The sequence below is a fragment of the Callorhinus ursinus genome, unplaced genomic scaffold (genome assembly GCF_003265705.2).
Source record: "Callorhinus ursinus isolate GAN/ISIS: 27379988/994484 unplaced genomic scaffold, GSC_fseal_2.0 scaffold61, whole genome shotgun sequence".
In the NCBI taxonomy this organism is placed as follows: domain Eukaryota; kingdom Metazoa; phylum Chordata; class Mammalia; order Carnivora; family Otariidae; genus Callorhinus; species Callorhinus ursinus.
The window spans coordinates 6245436-6258953 of NW_027397123.1; the positions used below are offsets into that span (position 1 = coordinate 6245436).

General features: G+C 45.8%; 2 protein-coding genes across 5 annotated transcripts in view; one reads left to right on the forward strand and one right to left on the reverse strand.

Annotated features, from left to right (window-relative positions):
- Positions 1–11583, forward strand: part of SLC7A9 (solute carrier family 7 member 9) — a 34451-nt gene extending 22868 nt beyond the window's left edge. Inside the window, exons 12-15 of the mRNA XM_025854614.2 lie at positions 904–1053; positions 8071–8245; positions 10255–10368; positions 11447–11583. Of these exons, the coding sequence (XP_025710399.1) occupies positions 904–1053; positions 8071–8245; positions 10255–10328 (399 nt within the window). The 3' untranslated portion in view covers positions 10329–10368; positions 11447–11583. The remainder of the gene's footprint in view (positions 1–903; positions 1054–8070; positions 8246–10254; positions 10369–11446) is intronic.
- Positions 11447–13518, reverse strand: part of TDRD12 (tudor domain containing 12) — a 57511-nt gene continuing 55439 nt past the window's right edge. For all 4 annotated transcript variants that reach the window (XM_073885091.1, XM_073885093.1, XM_025854369.2 and 1 more), the window contains 2 exons: positions 13407–13473; positions 11447–12982 (listed from right to left, as the gene is read on the reverse strand). In XM_073885091.1, the coding sequence (XP_073741192.1) occupies positions 12891–12982; positions 13407–13473 (159 nt within the window). In that variant the 3' untranslated portion in view covers positions 11447–12890. The remainder of the gene's footprint in view (positions 12983–13406; positions 13474–13518) is intronic.

Consider the following 13518-nt stretch of genomic DNA (forward strand, 5'->3'; position numbering starts at 1 on the left):
GCAGAGGGGCCCTGAAGGAACCCGGTATTGCTGAGCCCAGTGGTTTTCACATGGCCCAGGCTCCCTTGCTCCTCGACACGAAATAGGTTAAAAAGCCCATGACAGTGCAAACATTGCCCAACACGTCTGCTCCTTGTTCTGACTTTGTCCGTGAAAGACACTGTTCGACTCTTCCAACTTTCTACCCTCTACACCCCTTACGTGTACATCTGTATGTCTGGTCCCTGGTAACAAACTATACAAAACCCCACTCGCTTACAGAGAAGGAGAATAAGGCATTCACGAGGTGGTTACCGATAAGTACTTCTTATGGCCCCATAATTTAGACGTCATGGCGCCCTTGCACAGTAGAGGCCCTCTGACATCCTCTAATTGGAGTTTCTAAGTGGGGGACAGTCCTTGGTTGTGTGCCACTGTCTCTGGCACCTGCGGACCGTCCAAGCCCAGCCTCGGGGCCAGACTCCTTCCACCCCAAAGGAGAAGCACTACTCTCCATCAGCCTACTCCCTTTGAAGATGAGGAGAGGCCTCCTGGGACAAGGCCCAGGCCCCACAGCTAAGGCGGGTCCAGACCAGGCTGAGACAGGCAGGGCCCTTTCCCCTGACGAAGACTCTCTGGCTGGAACGTTTACCATCAGAAAGCTGGTGTGGTGGTACATGCATACTTTGTTTTTTCCCCTGCTTAAAATGGCAACTTCAAAGAGTCACAGATTTTCCAAGTCCTTCCCGTCAGGCTTCAGGGAGCACACTCACCATAGCCAAAGCCTGGTTTAATCCCAACTATAATGGGATGCATAGGTTTCTTTCATGCTGACCTGTTCATCCACAGGAGACACTGCTTCTTCAGTCTCCTGTGACATGACAGGGATCCTGTGACCTAAGAATTCACTCTTCCTTCCACTAGGGTATCATAGCGACTATTTATATCATCCCTGGTGACATAAACTCATTGGTCAATTACTTCAGTTTTGCCGCATGGCTGTTTTATGGCCTGACGATTCTGGGACTGGTTGTGATGAGGTTTACGAAGAAAGACCTGGAAAGGCCTATCAAGGTAGGTTTTGTGCCCCAGATGTCACGAGTGGCTTTGATTTCTTGAAATGGATTAGAAGTAAGTACTTGAAAATCTAGGGGCATGGTTTCTATTTCCAACCTGACTCTACTGTCCCCTTGAACATCATAGTTTAGAGTGGTGTTTGCTCCTGAATTCCGGCCCTAGACCCATTCCTGTGTGGGCAACCACTAATAATCTGCATCTGCAAACTGGGGTTCCCTGCCACCTCCCTGCACAGCTGGAGTAGGTCTAGATGCCAATGCAAGAAGAATTTATTTTGTTTTGCTTGTGTTAGAGGCTTTTGCTTTGTTTTGTTAACAACTGTACTATTGACTTCTTACAACAACTGCAGGTGTAAGAACAAGGTAGGGAAGCTGAGGGCTTAAATAAATAGGACAAGAACAGGACGTTGTCTTTCTGGCCCTGTAGCCTGACTATCACCAAGTCTCCAGAGTCAGCTGAGACATGGAGTTTGGCAGTCCCACCTCAGTTAGGTCATCTGGCAGGCAAAATCATGATGGTAGAACAGATTTTTCATCTGCACAAAACCCCTCAAACAAAAAGGATTTGAGAGAAAATAACGAAGATAGGGAAAGAAGGCTCTAACACATGTATAATTGGAGTGCCTGAAGAAGAAAATAAAAGCAACAGATTTTTTTTTTTAAAGATTTATTTGACAGGGAGGTGGGCGGAGAGTGAGAATCCTCAAGCAAACTCCTCGCTGAGGGAGGAGCCCAACACGGGGCTTGATCCCATGACCCCCGAGATCATGACATGAGCTGAAATCAAGAGTTGGCCACTCAACCCAACTGAGCCACCCAGGCACGCCCCAAAGCAATAGAATTCTTTAGAACTATAATTCAAAAAAAAACATTTCCTGGGGCAGGTGGGAGAGTGGGAGGGGACCATGAAAGGAGGGGACCAGAACCAACATACTAGAAGGCATACGGCATCACCAGAGAATCTTGAGCTAGAAGGGGCAACAGGGAACTATATTCTGATTAAATTATGGAGCTTTAAAAGATCATGCTTTGGGTATCTACTCCTCCTTTCGTGCCCTTCCCAGACCCCAATTCACTTATAAAGGAAAGAAATTAATATAGGGATTAGGATTCTCATCAGCAACACTTCATAGCCTGAGATAGTGGAGCACATGTTTATGGTATTCAAAGACAGAAAATATAAGCCAAAGATTTTATACCCAAACTGACCTCAAAGAATAAAGTGACCAAGGAGCACCTGGGTGGCTCGGTTGTTTGAGCAGCCAACTCTTGGTTTCAGCTCGGGTCATGGTTTCAGGGTTGTGAGATCGAGCCCCATGTCAGGCTCTGTGCTCAGCGGGCAGTCTGTTGTGGGTTCTCTCTCTCCCTCCCCCTCCCGTGCATGCTCACTCTCTCTCTCGAATAAATAAATCTTAAAAAAAAAAAAAAGAATAAAGTTACCAATATGAAACATCTCAAGGCATGGATGGCTACAGGAGACCTTCAGGAGGAGTCATCCAGAGAACAAGCTTCAGAAACCAAAACGTCAGTGGCACAAGGTGAATGCCCTTAAGTACAGAACTGGAATAAATGATGGCAGATAAAGGGGACACAACAAGGATGCAAATGCCAAGCACTGACAATACCGTACGACAAAAGTGGAAGAGAAAGCACATGAAAGTGTGCCAGTTAAGGAAGGCGTGCCAAGGAAACTGCCCTAGGCTACCATCTAAAATTAGACAGGAGGAGGAAGGGGAAGAATCCCTAGCTAACTCGGTTACTGCTTTTATGGACAGTATGTAAGAGAGAGGAGAGTCAGGTGTGGTATTTACTATTTATAATGGCAACTCTCAGAACAAAAACAGCATTTATAGATCCCTAAAGATATATCCAAAATAAACACACACACACATGTATGCAAGAGACCAGATCATAAAAGACCTGCTATATAAAGACGCCAATAGGGAAACAAATCAGAATATCTTCCTGGTTAACATTTTCTTGGTAGAACGCATATTAGGGTTCTTTTTGCTTATTAGTTTTTAATACCCCAAACTTTCTAGACTCTATAAATCTCTCAATACTCCTATTAAATCAAGACATTTAAATTTATCAATTATAATTATTAAATTATTGGTTTAATTATTTTTTAAATGAAGTCTGAGTCTTTTATTTCTTAGAAAAAGATTTTGAGAGAGAGAGAACACAAGCGGGGGGCAGGTGCAGAGGCAGAGGGAGACTCCCCACTGAGCAAGGAGCATGATGCAAGGCTCAATTCCAGGACCCTGGGATCATGACCTGAACTGAAGGCAGACCCTTAACTGAGCCACCCAGGCGCCCCTTAATTTAATTATTTAATAATTATTAATATTTAAATCCCAAAATGTAATATGGTATTTTCAAGACATGTGTGAGGAAAATTTCAAATTGCACTCCAAATCCAACACAATTCAGAGTTGTGTGTAGGCACCCCAACAAATGAGAGTCATGTGTCACTCATGCTGGGAGACTGTGTCACTGCATCAAAGGTAACCACTTGTTAACAACCATGCCAACTGGCTGGTCAGCAGGAAATCACCTTTAAAGCAGTTTACTTCCTGGTATAGTGCACGTTGGGTATTTATACACATTTCCTGTGTTTTAGTTATCTTTGAGGACATTGTTTGGGAATTTGGGGTTTCCTGTGATACGTGATCTTTTTTTTTCCCATATAAAATAAGGGAAATGGGGGACACCTGGGTGGCTCAGTCAGTTAAGCATCTGCCTTTGACTCGGGTCATGATCCCAGGGTCTTGGGATTGAGCCCTACACCCCTACCTCCCTGCTCAGTAGGGAGCCTGCTTCTCCCCCTGCCTGCCACTCCCCCTGCTTGTGCTCTCTCTGTCAAATAAATAAATAAAATCTTTTAAAAATAGAATAAAAGAAAAGAAATGGGCCTCAGGTGAGAGTTTTCCCCACAGAATGTCACTGTTTAAGGGCAGAAAACTAACAATAAGCAGAAGCCTACATATAGGAATAGAGAACAGTGTGGAGCCCAAACTTGTCAGTTACACGAATAAACTGGCTTATTCAGTTTAAATGAGCCTAAAACCAATCATTAAAGGGAAAAGATTTTTCAGGCAGGTTTACAAAGCTGTGAGAAAAAAGGATAAGCAAAATACATACCAAGCAAATGAAAATACTCCTAAAACAGGGGTTGTGATCTTATCAGACGACAGTACTCCTACCCAAAGCACAAGACACTTCAGTGTCTTTAGTGATCCTAACGGCTAAAATTCACAATAAAGAGATGGCAGGCATGAAAACTTACTCACCAAATCACACAGTAGTCCTTGTTACGAAGCAGAAACTTCAGCAAGTACAAGGAGACACGGACATACACCCTAACAGTGGGCTTTAACGGGGCTCCCTTCAGTCCAAGACAAACCCAGACATCTCATTGGTACAGGTGACAAGCCCTAAACAGAACAAGGCAGATCTTAGAGACCGTTCCAGACTCTGAATCCCCAAAAGAGCAAGCACCTTTTCAAGTGCATATAGGACACATCTGAAAACTGACAAATGCCCCAAAGAAAACCTTGATAAAACATCAGTAATAAAGACATACCCCATTCTCTGTCTATAATGCAATAAAACAGGAAATTAATGTAAAAAATTTCAACTTTTCAGTCCAATAGGAAATGAAAGTACATAAACTCCTAAAAATAACAGTAAGACATTATCTATGATCAGTACTTGGAAGAAGTTTTGTTGCATTGAATACAATAACAATGAAAACAATCAGGCAACTAAAAAAGCAAGAGAAAGAACAACAAAGAAAACCAAAAGAGTGTATAAGAATTGATAAACAAAAAAGAACTTAAGATAATCTTAATTGGATCATCTGGTTTTTGGAACTTTCCTGAGAATTCAGATTCTGATGGGGTTAGTTTTAGTAACTTTACATTTTCCCAGAAAATTGTCCATTTCATCCCATTTACTTATATGGAGTTGTACAAATTAGTATGTTCTGGAGATTATTTCCCCGTTTTTGTTTCTTATTTTCGTGTTTGTGCTTCCTCTCATTTTTTAAAATGTCAGCTACAGGGGCGCCTGGCTGCCTCAGTTAGTAGAGAGTGTGACTCTTGACCTCAGGGTTGTGAGTTCAAGCCCCATGCCGAGTACAGAGATTACTTAAACTATTTTTTTTTTTTAAAAGCAAAAGGTTAGGTACAGGTTGTTTTATTGATTTTTCAGATTATTTCTATCAACAGGGTGTCTGGGTGGCTCAGTCGGTTAAGTGTCTGACTCTTGATCTCAGCTCAGGTCTTGATTTCAGGGTTGTGAGTTCAAGCCCTGCATTGGGCTCCACGCTGGGCATGGAGCCTACTTTAAAAAAAAGCAAAGAAATACACTGAAATCAATAGCCTTTGTTTATAAAAATGACATCCAATTGAAAGATAACAAAGAGAGCAACTCATTCCCCAAAACAAGTAATAAGTGCCTAGCCATAACCTTAACAATAGGTAAGGCCTCTAAGTTGTAGCAGAATTCTTTTGAAAGACAGAAAAGATCACTTGAACAAGTGAAAATTCATACATGTTCTTAGGAAAAATCAGTGTCATAAAGATGTCCCTGTTTTTTGTTTTTATGGGGGTGGTGGGGAGGAGCAGAGGGAGAATCTTAAGCAGACTCCAAACACAGCACGTAGCCCAACGTGGGGCTTGATCTCATAACCCTGAGATCATGACCTGAGCCTAAATCAAGAGTCTGCTTAACCAACTGAGCTCCCCGGGCACCCCAAGATGTCACTGTTTTTAATTTAGACATTTAATGAGATCACGATACATCTGATTTTTTTTCTAGAGTTGCAGGAGTTGATTACAAAGATCAAACTGATGCAAGAAAAGCCACCAAAACAGAAGAGAGAATATTAAAATATAAAGGTTTTTAAATTTAAATATGGTGCTGATGCATGAAGAAAACATAAATTATATAAATTGCTTTGTAATCAGAAATGAGGGAAATCTTTCCTATGACTCAAAATCTATCATTACTAAGGAAAAAATGGACAAGCATAAACCCACCAAAAAAATTTAGGCATTGATAAAGAGAAGTTAAAAACCCATATATATAACAGATGGGGAGAATATTGGCAATAATATCACAAAAGAGTTCCTAAAATGGAGATGGGAATTACCAACATCTGAAAGGGACTGATCATATAAACAAATAAAAAATGAAGACAGTTCAGAGAGAAACTACATGACACTTAAAAATGAAGCAAAAGAACCCCAACAAGGCCCGCCCCCCGCCCCTAATAGGAGAATGCTGGCCACAATTCTGATGAGGTGCCCCTGCTTGCCCATCAGACAGGCAGAGATCCCACGCTCTGGTCCCACTGTATTCTGGTGAGGCCTCAGGGAAGCAGCCCGCACTCGCACATGGTGGCTGGAATACAAATGGAGGAGCTGTTATGGAGGTGGTAAGGGGAGAGGAACTTGGCAACATCTAGCAATTTCACAATTGCACTTATCTTTGGACCCAGCCACCCCATTTTGAGGTAATCTACCCCCAAGGTGATATTGGCCAAAGTATGATGTATATACAAGGTTCTTTACTCCAGCATTTGCTGTACTAGCAAAAGGCTCAGCACAACCCAAAAGCCAATCAGTGGGAGACTTGGTCAAATAAATTTTGATACATCCACAAAGTAGAGTGTAATGCAGCAGGAAAAGGTGGAGGAGTAATATTCTGTGTATTACCATAGCACTACTTCTGGAATAGATTAATAGGAAAAAGCGAAGTACAAAACTACCTGTTACGTATTTACTAGCTTTTATCCGGGGGTAGCGGAAGATGAACGTGTGTGTGTGGTTGTGCTTCTATTTATTCTCAAAAATAAATAATAGAAGAAAAAAACCAAAATCAATAAAAAGTTTTAAATTACAATATTTTAAAAATTAAGATAAAAGGGAAAAAACAAATCCCTCAAAACTGAAAACAAATGGAGATAAGAAACCTTACTCTGTGATAAGTAAATGACAACACCACACAGGGAAAAACCGAAGGGCAGTATGTTGAATGAATCTCCCTTGTGGATTATAGTTTGAGATTTAAAAAGAACAAGAAATCTTACACTTCATACCATACTTATAGTAGTGGTAGGACTGGCACAGTTATTTTGCCCATTTATTACAGGCACAGTACAGGATACAGCAAGTGAGTGACTATGCTAAAGCCATTAAGAACCAGGATTTTCATAAGCGTAAGGAAACAAGACATGAAGTCTAAAGGGAAAGAAATGCAATGAATTGGAAATATCAGTATGAACTTGTGAATTTTTTCTTGAAAAAAAATTTTCTCTCTGTCCCTGCAAAAGAACAATGAGTACTCCAATCCCTCAGATTATGGTTTCTAAGTGCCATTTCCAACTAAAAGAAAACTGCTCCCTGCAGAAGATGGAGGAGTCCCGATCTGGTGGCACTGGTTTCTCCTCCAGCCCCTGAACCCACAGACAGACCCTGGCAATTCAGAGGTGGGACAGTGGGACATCAAGGGCCTCGTGATGTTACAAGGGGAAGCATATGGCTCCATGTACAAAGTATGCAGATTTCCCGCACACGGCCCGCGTGCGGGAAATCTGAGGGACAGAGGAGCAAGTTCTCAGGCAAAGCTAGAATTAAGACCTTGTATTAGGATGAATCATCCGATTCCTATAACAAATCAATGACAAGGTAAAAGAAAAAAAAAAGAGAGAGGAGGGAATAAACGTGTTAAAACATACCCTCCTCCTCAGAGGTGAATACTGAATGGTTTCACGGGTAAAATGACATGATGTCTGACATTTTCTTTATGTTCTAGGGAAAAGAAAAAAAAAAAGGTAGACTGGATGAAACAAGATTGGCAAAATTACTTTAAAACTATTGAAATCGGAGGACAGGCATAAGGAGCTCATCATATATGTTCTGTAGCAGCGTTTGGTCTGGGGTGCACGTTTTCGGGAAGACCGTGGATGCCCATGGCCAGGCTGTGACACTGTGTTGTCTGTCGGCAGGTGCCCATTTTCGTCCCCATCATGGTGACCCTCATATCTGTGTTCTTGGTTGTGGCCCCGATCATCAGCGAACCTGCACTGGAGTATCTCTACTGTGTATTATTTATGCTGAGCGGCCTTATATTTTACTTCCTTTTTGTCCACTATAAGTTTGGATGGGCTCAGAAAGTCTCAAGTAAGTACCAACAGAGGGACGGTTCTCTTAGCGAAGCACAGACAGGCGACTGCACTCTGCAGCCTCCCCTGTCCTTCCCTATCGCAGCTCATGCAGCTAGAAAATCTCACCTTCTCCTCCGTGGGGCACCTCTGGGGTCCACCTGGGGCCTCTGCCTTTGTTCCCCGTCAATTACTGTAAACAAGTAGGAAGGGAAATCACCATCTGCTTTTTTTTTCCTTGTAAGATACACATAACAAGGAATTGACCATCCTAATGATTTCTTTAAAAAAAAATTTGACAGAGAGAGCCACAGCGAGAGAGGGAACACAAGCAGGGGGAGTGGGAGAGGGAGAAGCATGGTTCCTGCTGAGCAGGGAGCCCGATGCGGGGCTCGATCCCAGGACCCTGAGATCATGACCTGAGCCGAAGGCAGACGCCTAATGACTGAGCCACCCAGGCGCTCCATCCTAATGATGTTTAAGTGTATGGTTCAGTACCGATGAGCATATTCACATGGTTGTGCATCCAACCTTCAGAGCACCACCTTCTCTTGCCTGATACACAGACATCCTGAGAGGCCCAGCAGCATCCCAGAGACACCCGAACAGTGTTGGGACGAGAGCCTGAGCCTTCCCATGGCGAAGCCCTAGCTCTTGCTCACCACTCAGCAATCCTGGCTGCTCATCTACTGTAGGCCAATTGTGGGTTAGAAGTTCAGCTACATTAGCCACTTTCAATCAGGGGGACTCGGCACAGCGCACGGACATCCACAGTGCCATGCCCTGTGCCATAGATTCAACCGCAGGGAAGCGCCAGCACCCCGTGGCCATCGGGGGCCAAGGCCATCAGTGATCCACTACCTGAAGACCTGTTTCTTGGTCTCCCTCTCCCCATACTGTTTCTACAAGGCAGGAATTGGGCTGCGCAGTCTCACCCCGGATCTATACAACAGCCGCCTAATGTTCATAGAGTAAATTGATTCAACATCTGCCCCTTCTCCTTCAGCTTGTCTGAACAGAGAACAGGGAAAGTACAACCATCCCCTCAGCACTCCTCCAGGGTTCCTACATACATACATACATATATATATATATATATATTTAATTTTTTTAATATATATATATATGCGCAACTCCGGGAGACACACAGGGTATGAAAGAGTAAAACCCCACTGGAAGTCAGTGAGGTTGACCCTGAGACTTTGTTTAGACTGAGCCAGCGGGGACTGGGAATGCCTTTCTCCAGCCTGGGCTGTTCAGATCCTGGCGTGGCCTGCATTCCTCACCGGTGAAACCCGACAGCGGTGTTATAATAAGCAAGAGAAAATCTGTTTCATGTTGATTAGCCAAGTGAAACCACACCTGAAATAGGGCTTTATTATTTCCACCGGGGACTTTTTCCTTTCCTGAAAGAGCTCTCCCCACCGCCCAACCTCTTTATACTCTGATCGAAGGCCTAGGCTGGGAGAGGGTTGCAGGTACACTACCGTAGGTAGGAAAGTACATTTGGTGCTGGGAGAACAGCCATCTCCCCTGCCTCTGACCATGAGCTTAGATCTGATCGTACCAACAGTCTAGCCAGGATGACTTCACCACCACAGGGTTACAAAGTAGGTCTTAATTCTCAGCTTTAGAAAACTTAGCCAAGCTGCTCCCTACAAGAACTGGTTGGAAGCTGGAATTAAGGAGGTGAAAAGAACAATCTAGCTTTTAAGCAAGATGCGGGCTCAGTGCTTTCCAACTAAATATTCAACTCTCGGTCAGTGGTGGTTACGTAAGGACACAGAAGTGAGGTGTGCCTATCTTCCCAGAGTAAAACAGCAGGCTCCTAATGCTTTCCTGGGAAATAACTTCCCTCCAGAGAGCCACCGTGGCTCCCAGCATGGCTCTACCTTCAGCCCATGACCGCTGCCCCAACAGAGGACACAGCCCCCTGGGGGCAGGAACAACATGACTGCTTCCCGAGAAGTGAGGGGAAGCCAGCTTTTAATTATAGCTAACTGCGCTTCTGCTTGGCTTTTACTGCAGAGCCCGTCACCATGTACCTCCAGATGCTGATGGAAGTTGTACCACCAGAGGAGGCTCCAGAGGAACGGGCCTAGCCTCCGGGAGCCACATCCAAACCGCGATGAATTTATTTTTGTAAGCAATATTTGTGGTTATTTCCTCCTGATGTTTTTCCTTAAGAAAAAAAATGTATTCAGATGTTCATACTATTGTTATTTGTAGACATCCTCATTTCTCTGGGTGGGGGCTCTAGAGAAGACAGATGTTTGCTAAAGTTAGCAGGCGGAGATGTGGCGGCCAGGCTCAGCAGACGACGTGACCCATGCCAGGACTCCTTACCAGGGGCAGGCATATCACACTTACCTAAACTCAGTGATCAATAGGGCATATATATATATATATATATATGAAGTATATATATTTTACATAAAATAGGTAAAACTTTTGCTTCAGTTGAAATAGATTTTTAGCAGACTAAAGTGCAGATGTTTTACTACCTGCGCCCCTCTCCCTCCCCCCCCCCCCCCCCCCCCCCCCCCCCCGCCCGGAGTACTGAGCCCCTGTATTTTACCCTGGATGTACCAGGCGGGCCTACCCCAGGCTAATTGTCAAGGCCCCCACTGCATAGCGGACCATCCAGAACCATCCACAGCCTGGTGCCCACGACAGGAACTACAATCAGGGGCAGGCCCCCCCGCACCCCACCCCAACCTTCACTGGCACTCGGGTCAAACTAGAAAGGGCGGTAGTGAATACAATTGTTTTGCATTTGGCACTCAGGGAAAATATGGTTTAAAAAAAAAAGTGAACTGTCATTTCTGTGAAAACACAAATTTTATTGATATACTACAAAAGACCTTCACACCACGACTCTGTGACCAGTTCTAGAAGCATAGAGACAAAAGTACTCTTATTTTGCATTTCAGAAATTTTCCCCAAACATGAAATCAGTATGTATTAATAGAACAAAAAAAATTGGTATTTGTTTACATTTCACAAGTCACTGTCTCTGTCCTACAAAATGTTATTCAGAACTTCAAATGGTAAATTTAAATGTCTGAAACAAAGAGATCCAGATTTAAACATCTAGCGCAGCCTCCCACGATTCCCCTCGGGCTATTTGTGAACAACTCTAGAGAAGCTGGACCCCGCCCCCCCACACCAATTTAGGCAGCTCTCACTTACTCTTACTGTTTGCTATGTTTTACAAAAGAGTGAATATAAGCAGGTGGCCAGCAATCACGGGGCAAGCCAGCGCCGCTCAGGAGGCCTGGCCACCCGTCCAGAGGCCTCCCCCAGTGGGAGCGCAGAAGCTCTACCTACAGGCACCTGCTGAGGACATTATAAGAGCTCCGCAGAGTCAAGCCTACCTCCGCCAGCAAACACCCCAGGACTTCCGACCTCCCGAAGAGCCTGCCCAATTTAGCCCAGGAAAAGGACAATCACCCCGGTACTTCGTGGGCCAATCTGACACCCGCCAAGCAGCCCGTGGGAGTCCCGGCGGCAGCCACGCGGCTGCCCACCCGTCCTCCCACCGGTGGTCTGGGGCCGGCCTCCCTCACGGCGCCCCCGCCCCGAAAGGCGTCCAGGGGTGGCCCCTGGAGCAGGAAGGCCACGCAGCGAGCAGAAGGTCTTATTTTACAGATGAGGAAACTGAGAGTCAGAGTGTGATCCCAACCTGCTCACGGGACAGCCTGGTAACAGTTTGTTCAAGCTGTGGCTTACCTACCGGGACCTCTGTGCTTTCTGAAGTGTGACAATAAAGGTCTTGGGGGCAGTCACAACGGTCACGCTCGGTCACCCTTCTTTCCCGCCTCTAGGCAAAGCGGCTGCCTCCTACTGAAGACAGACACAGGGCTGACATTTCGCTCCCCTCTGCAACTCTTCTGGCTACCAGGGCAGGTCCGGCTCGGGGCGCTCCCGCAGTCAGGGGGCCATGCCTGGACGGCGTCCTGGGTGCTGCAAGCGCTCCCCACACCCAGCTGTTCCGAGGGTCGCCTCCAGGCGCCCCCCTACGTCCTCTTCTGTTTCCACCGAGGAGAAATCTTCGTCCCGAGTGCCCAGGACGGTGCAGGGCCAGGCAGGGCTTCAGAAGCAGCAGCTTTACCTCCAGAAGCCACGGGTCTGGCTGGTGACAGCCGAGGTGACCCCGCTCGCACCCCTGGTCGATCCGCAGGTCGCCCCCAGTCTCCCCAGAATATTGCAAGTACAGGTCCACGGGTCGTTCTGTTGAATCCCAACCAGCACGGGGTAGAAAGCATGAAGTTGTAAGCCGGAAACCTCAATTTATATGCACAACACCAGGGTTTCGGCAAGGTACCAGGCCAGGTCTCCGGGAGAAAGTGAACAGACCAGCTCCGGAAAGGACAATTCATCCCCCAAACGGCACACTGTGCTCCCCGCTCCTCAGGGCGAGTGTGCTGGGGACAGGCTCCGTGCGAGAGGCCGTGCAGCTGGACGCTGGGCCCCCGTCGGGCCAGTGCCCACCCCCCCGAGTCCCTGCACCCCGTCTCTCACCAGTACCAATCCCAGGGGCCCAGGATGACGCCTGGTCAGAATTTATCCTTGAGTCAAAGACCGGTCTGGCTGTGAGTGCTTGTTTCCGGAGCTCCCGGCCACACGACGCGTCCGTCCGCCCGTCCGCACCTGACTCGTGCTCATTCACTCTCACCGCCGTCACCCTCCGACGTCCGGCCACCGCTCTCAGCCACCTCTGCCACTCTGCCCGGCAGGTTTTTAGATTTCACAACTACAAGAGTTCGAAATTATTGAAAAATCTGTTAACTACAGACTCAGCACATCTCCCCCACCCCCTAACCCTGCCATTATTTTGGCCAATGCAGAAAAAGTCCCTTAGGTTCTAGAGCTCTATTTTGTGACTTCCTTTATATTTTCATTATTTTAGGCAAGAAATGAGCAGGTAAAATGTGCCTGCTTAGAAATTAATTATCCTCCTGGGATGAAAATCTGTAGAAGTGTTGTAAGAAGGCATGCTTATAATTAAGAGTTGATACCTCCCCAAACCAGAACATTTAGCACCAAGACTGGCCACAAGGAGAAAACCAATTCCTAAGGGCTTCACCGTAACGACCCACTCCCCCAAGGGCCGCAGTCCTCAAACCATGGCACTCAGCACCTGCGACTCCCCAGGAAGTGGGCACACCCCATCTTACCCTGGGGGAGCTGGCTGTCCTCTTCACCTTCTTCCCAGTGATCGAAATCAAAAGCCACATTAGGATTCTGTTCAAGAGAACAGGTGACATTAAATGACAGAGCAAGTCACGC